The 6,033-nt window shown below is 48.9% G+C and overlaps 1 protein-coding gene across 2 annotated transcripts in view; it reads left to right on the forward strand.

The window, feature by feature from the left end:
• Positions 1 to 110: 110 nt before the first annotated feature.
• The window catches only part of DLG5 (discs, large homolog 5 (Drosophila)), a 102,924-nt gene continuing 97,001 nt past the window's right edge, over positions 111 to 6,033 (forward strand). For both annotated transcript variants that reach the window (XM_012723781.1, XM_012723782.1), the window contains exon 1: positions 111 to 387. In XM_012723781.1, the coding sequence (XP_012579235.1) occupies positions 141 to 387 (247 nt within the window). In that variant the 5' untranslated portion in view covers positions 111 to 140. The remainder of the gene's footprint in view (positions 388 to 6,033) is intronic.

The following is a 6,033-nucleotide window of genomic DNA, read 5'->3' on the forward strand; positions in this document are numbered from 1 at the left end:
CGGCTGTGCGTGTGGCTGTCGGGGACGGCGGGGCCCGGCTTGGCTGCGCCGCTGGAGGGGGCGGGGCGGGGCGGCCCGCCACCATGGAGCCCCAGCGTCGGGAGCTGCTCGCCCAGTGTCAGCAGAGCCTGGCCCAGGCCATGACGGAGGTGGAGGCCGTGCTCGGGCTGCTCGAGGCCGCGGGCGCGCTGAGTCCCGGCGAGCGGCGGCAGCTGGACGAGGAGGCGGGAGGCGCCAAGGCGGAGCTGCTGCTGAAGCTGCTCCTGGCCAAGGAGCGGGACCACTTCCAGGACCTGCGCGCCGCGCTGGAGAAGACGCAGCCTCACCTGCTACCCATTCTCTACCTGAACGGCGTCGTCGGGCCGCCGCAGCCCGCCGAGGGCGCCGGTGAGTGTCAGACCCCAGGCCGGGCCTCTCCAACCTGCCTTCTAGGACTGTACTCGCCAGCTCCCCAGGGGCTCTCGAGAGCCACTACTCTCTCTGCCCGGCGCCGGCCTGGGGTAGATCTCGTCCTCGAGACACTTTGGGGAGGGAGGGTGCATAGACCAAGCTGCACACCTCGACCTCCTGCCCTGTCGTGGCTGTCAGCAATGCCAGGCACCGAAGGCCTTGATCCAGGTGCCACAGCCGCGGGTCCACTGGAGGGACGGCCTCCCGTCCCTTGTCTACGGCTCTTCATCTTCCTCCAGCTCTTTTAGGAGTCTTTGCTAGCCTTTTGTCAGTGTGCAGTCTGCGAGAATGAAACCTGGACCAGGACCTGCACTTCTGAGTTTCCCCGTTTTAGGACCACCGGTGCCTTTTCACGTTTTGACTTTTTAAGCCCCCTCTGCCCTGAGCTCAATCGGCTCACCCTTGTGGTTGATTATGCACAATGCCTGCTAGGTTTCTTTGGAAACTATGGGCCTGGAAAAGTTGGGGAAGTTGCATTGCACCATGGGAAAATCCTGGTAGTGGCTGCTGGCGCTCACAGCCCTTTCTGCCGGGGCTGAGTCTCCTCAGGAGGGAACACTGGTTTCCTCGGGTGGTGGGTCACGGATTTGTGTGTGAGGTATGGGTGGGAGTTTGTGACAAGTGGTAGACTTGCTCTGGCTTCGTTGGGGAGTGTGAAAAACTTATCTTTTAGACAAGGAAGCTGGAGGAAGAAGGCACATCACGGAGTAAAGAACTAGCATTTATTAGGTACCTGCTGTTGTGGCAGACACTGTTATTGCTTTTAATTGTTACCTATGAAGTAAGCTACCTATTATTCCTCCTTTCCTTGAGAAAAAGTACCAGCTCAGTGGTTAAAATGCTCATAGTTTTGGGCACCAGGAATTGTGAATGTGACTTGTTTCATTTAACATGTTCAGGGCAAGGGGCCACCTTGTCTCAGTCATGTTCTTGTTTTGAGGATGAATGGAGAGGGCTGAAAAATGCCTTTAGCAACTTGTAGGCCAAAGGCTGATGAGACTCGTTTATTTGGTTGTTAAAAGCCTCACTTGTTAAGGGCGTGATTTTATAAGCTGTTCCTGGTAACAGCTCCCCATGAATATTGGCCATCTCAACCTCACTTCTTGTGGTCAAGGAAACTTACAGATAGAAACGAAATTGATGGCTACACAACATATCATTTCATTGGTGGCCCTTCTTCTCCACCTTGGGCTTCCAACTGCAGCCTCCACATCCCTCAAACCTGCGTTCTGCCCCCATTTTATGATTTTATCTGAGTTGCTGGGCAATTGCAGTCATCCTGGAATGGTGCTTTGGAAGATGCAAAGGACATCAGATGTGGCCTTGAGGATAAGGGCCAAGTGAAATCTCATCAGGTTGCTTTCTCTTTTCAATTGCTTTTATCTGGAATTTTTGGAAAGAGGAAGTTTGTCAAGGAAGTGCAGAAGTTCCAGTGTGGACTCAATTCCCACTGGGATGTGTTTGAATCAGCACTGGCTTTAATCTCTGAAGTAGATGGATAGGTGGCCCTTAATAGGCCTCCTTCCCCTTCCCACTCCCCACCCCATTTTGCAGAAGTGGGGCTTCACTGGTCTGAGGTTCTGGGAGGAGGTCCCTTAAGTAAGGAATAGAATAGGGTTTAGATTCTATCTTCTTAGCAGTGATTTTAGAACCTAGTTTTATTTACCACTTTGTGGACTTCTGTGGCTTTGCAGATGGCTTTCAGAAAATAATTTTCATGGGGAAGTAAGTCTCAATTTATACTTTAGGAAAAAATTAGGATGGCATTTACAGTGATAGAATAGACCTTCTGGGGGGAGGTGTGCAGGTGAAACAGTAGCTTGTTGGGGGTCTTTGTGCAGTAGTTCTCCAACTTTTTTTTTACTTCTAGCAAAGGGAGACCTTCTTGTGAGACAAAGCTCAGTGCATGAAATAGCTTCCTCTGGCTGAAGGGCTAGAGACAGCTGTCCCTGCCCTGAGGAGCCAGTGCCTGGGAAACCCAGCACTGGGTCTTGCCTGTTTGCTCTCCCTGGCATTTTGCACCTTGCACACAGGTCCACAGATGTGCTGTAAGCTGGCTTTTGTGTGAGGCTCTTGTGGGCGCCTCACTCTTTTGCCACCCACTCTACATTGGAGATACTGCTGTCACTCAGGGGCTTCTTTGGTAGATTTCACACCTGGCATGAACCCCTGGCCCAGAATGCCCACCCCGGCTGGCAATTGTGTATTGTGCTATAGGCAAATGATAACTGGCAACTCCACCTCCTAGGGCCTTGGACTGGCAGAAAGCTGGCCTGTGTGGTTATGGGCAGGTGAGCAAAGCAAACCTATCTGTTCCGCGCTCATGCTCATTCATCACCCCACACATTTATAACCTACTGTATTCAGGCCCGAGCTGTACAGGTAACTTAAGGAACAAATTGTGTTTTATTTGGTAGCGCAAGGGGGCTCTTTGTTCAGGACTGATGAGTGTGTCCCTGTTCTGCACACTGTATTTTACCATTTTTATATCTCATTTAATTCTATGACAACCCCAATGAGATGAGTGAGACCATTCTCTGTGTTACACTGTGCTCCACACCCACACCTGTAAAGGTGTGAGGACAGCCAGAAGTTGCAGAAAGGAGCAGAGATGAGAATAAGACCTTATTCTGAGTTTTTCCTGTTACCTGACTAACCCTTTCCACTAGAATTTCAGGCCATTTCCTGGATTGGGGAACTCTGTGGAATTCTGTAGTCTTTCTTTGTTCCTGTACACTGACCCCTTTGAGACAGTTTTTTTTTTCTGCTCTGAGCAAATCAGGCTTCTCCAGTTTTTCTATAGTTGTACCAGGATCTTATTTGCCCGAAACCCAGGCCATTCTTTGTTTATCCTCTTGGATTTAGTTACTAAAATCTGCCTTTGCTCACTTGAAGACCCTTGATAGCCTCTCTCTGGAATGAGGCCCTTTCCTTCTGTGCTGGGAACTCTGTGTCTTCATCTGTGTGATGGGCCTGGGGTCGCTGCTGGGCAGATGTGATCAGGGAGGCCTGGAGTGCCTGGTCTTGCCTGGCCCAGGATGGGCTGGGGTGCAGACAAAGATAGGTGTGTAGGATGAAATTCCAGCCCTCAGCTTGCTGCCTGGTTGGGGGAATGGGACACTCCAGAGAGTGACGTTATAAGACAGATCAATTAAGTGATACAGATACAAGCAGCCTTTTCCCTTCATTTAAAACTGTATATGACATGCTTTTCCCAAGTGTATTCTCTGGAGAATAACCTCTGGAGGCTCTGCTACCATCTCAGCGTGGAGCCTCCCCAAATCATTTCACACCAGGCCTCACTTGAGGCTAAAGTGGCGGAACTTGATGATTGCCCACAGGCTCTGTCCTCTGGGTGCTCAGAGCTGCATGTCCTTCTCATTCCTCCCTTTCTCCTCTTTAGTTTCTCTCAGGCTGGCTGACTTGGCTTTATAGGAGTAGAGATAGTGGTAGCTGCTGTGGAAGGGTGCCAGGGCCTGGGGTTTGAGCTGGCTATTGAAAGGGTGCTGGGAACTCAACAGAGGGAAAGTTCTGGGCAGAAGGCACAACAGCAGCAGAGGCCTATCCATGAGTGAAACTGTGTTTTCTGGTTGCAGACATTAGACCAGTGGAGCAGGGTGCTGGCATTGGCGCTGCGTGGAGCAGTAACCTGGAGGACTGCAATGGCTGATCTGAGCCAGGGGTTCAGCTACCACTAATTTTGGTAGTAAACATTTGGCAACATTTCAGTTGGAGGATTTCTTCTTTAAGGGAATAACCCTGCCAGGCTTTTTAGTAGGACAAATAGAATTGATTGCTGAATGCTAGGTATGGACTATTAATTATTCATCAGAGGCTACCTGGGCCTTTTGTTCTCTGCTTACTCTCTTCAGGTACCAGCCATCTTGTCTTTGTCCACTCCGCCCTGAAGGGTCAGCAGAGACAGTGACATAAATAAAACTTCTAACCATTACAAATTTTCTTTTGGTTCTTTTAATTGTAATATTTAAGAAGAAATAGTAAAGGATCTTGATAGTAATAGTTGAGAAAGGCTTTCAAACAAGAGGACAGATTTTATTATCCTCTGATAATTCAGGTCAACTTGATAGCAGGTGATAGAAACTCAAAACAATATTAGGCAGAATAGATAAATTTGCTGACTTACAGTATTTCAAAAATTTGGGATGGATTGGAGAAGTCATCCTGGCCTCTGGATAATTGATTCTGAATTCTGCAGGATTTTTCCTTGGCCTAGAACATGGCCTAAGGGCCTTCTGTACTTCAGCTTTTTGGTCTTTGGCCAGAAACTAAAGGGACCGCAGACAGAGTTGTCATGGAGGGATTCTGGTTGGCCTTACCCATGCCTTGTGTGAACCAATCGCTGTGGCTGGAGCTAGGGCACTGGGCAGTAGACCCAGTTATAGGGTAAGGGGATGAGATACTGTGTTGATGGCCCACACCTGCACCACATGGTTCCTTTGTGTAGGAAGATGCAGTTCGTCAAAGGGAGAAGAACAGGTGGGATGTTGTGCAGGTAGCAGCAGGTAAATGCCCACTACATCTTTGTATGACGATGCAATTAGTAGGCTAGATCATAGCTGCAGTGTGGTGGTGGGGAGGGTGGCAGACATTACCAGATTTTCAACTAAGGTAGTTAACTACTCTACAAAAATAGTTGTTAAAATAATAACTACTTCTCTGTGCTAGTTGACGGTCAAGGGTAGAAAAAAGGAGGAGTATTTCTTAGTGTCTGGGGGCAGTGCATTGCTGAACTCAGCAACCTGGGATTCTGACACTATTGAGGTTATGTGAGAATCCTTGTAGACTGTGCTGGACAGATGTTGGGTTGCTTTTACTGTGACTGTGGGTTCTTGGGAGTAGAACATAATCTTCAAAAGCTGAGTTTACTGTTATAATGCATAGAGTAGAGGAATGCTGTCCCAGGATGTGTGTTCAGTATAAATGGAAATGGATGAATAGTCAGCTGCGTGAAGAGTGAGTGGTGTGTCACTGCGTAAGTCCAGAGTCCCTTCAGAAATACATGCAGATTCCTAAGTGGTGACTGTCCAGTGGCAGATGGCTGTGGGAGTGCAGGAAGTCTAAGTGCATCCCAGATGTCTATATGGATGTTACCACCCACAGCATGTCTGCGATAGGAGCAGGTGAGGTGACACTGGTGTCTGCAGTTCCCAAGGTCACCCACCAGGTACCAGCACTGTGAGGATGGCTGCTGGGAGCCCTGTGGAATGCTCACACGACCTGTTGGAACAGGGCTGGAGTTTTTCCCTTTTTGCACTTAGAATATGAAAACATTCATATTCAACTCTTTCAAGGTTGTCCTTGAAAGAGTCCTGGGTGGGCATCTGCTCCCAGCTGTTCAACTTCCTGACCTTGGATGAGCCTCTGAACTACCTAGGGTTTGAGGTTTTTTCAAACCCTGCAGTCAAAGTAGAGGCAAAGTAGAGGAAATTTAGCATTGACTGAGGACTTGCTCAGTACTGTGGGATTCTCAGCACTTACAAAGTGGCACTAGGTTCAGAGAAATTTGATGGGGTTGGACTAGGTTTCTTTCCTTTCTTCTTCGTCTTTTTTTTTTTTTTTTTT

The sequence above is a fragment of the Condylura cristata genome, unplaced genomic scaffold (genome assembly GCF_000260355.1).
Source record: "Condylura cristata isolate star-nosed mole 26May11 unplaced genomic scaffold, ConCri1.0 scaffold00011, whole genome shotgun sequence".
In the NCBI taxonomy this organism is placed as follows: domain Eukaryota; kingdom Metazoa; phylum Chordata; class Mammalia; order Eulipotyphla; family Talpidae; genus Condylura; species Condylura cristata.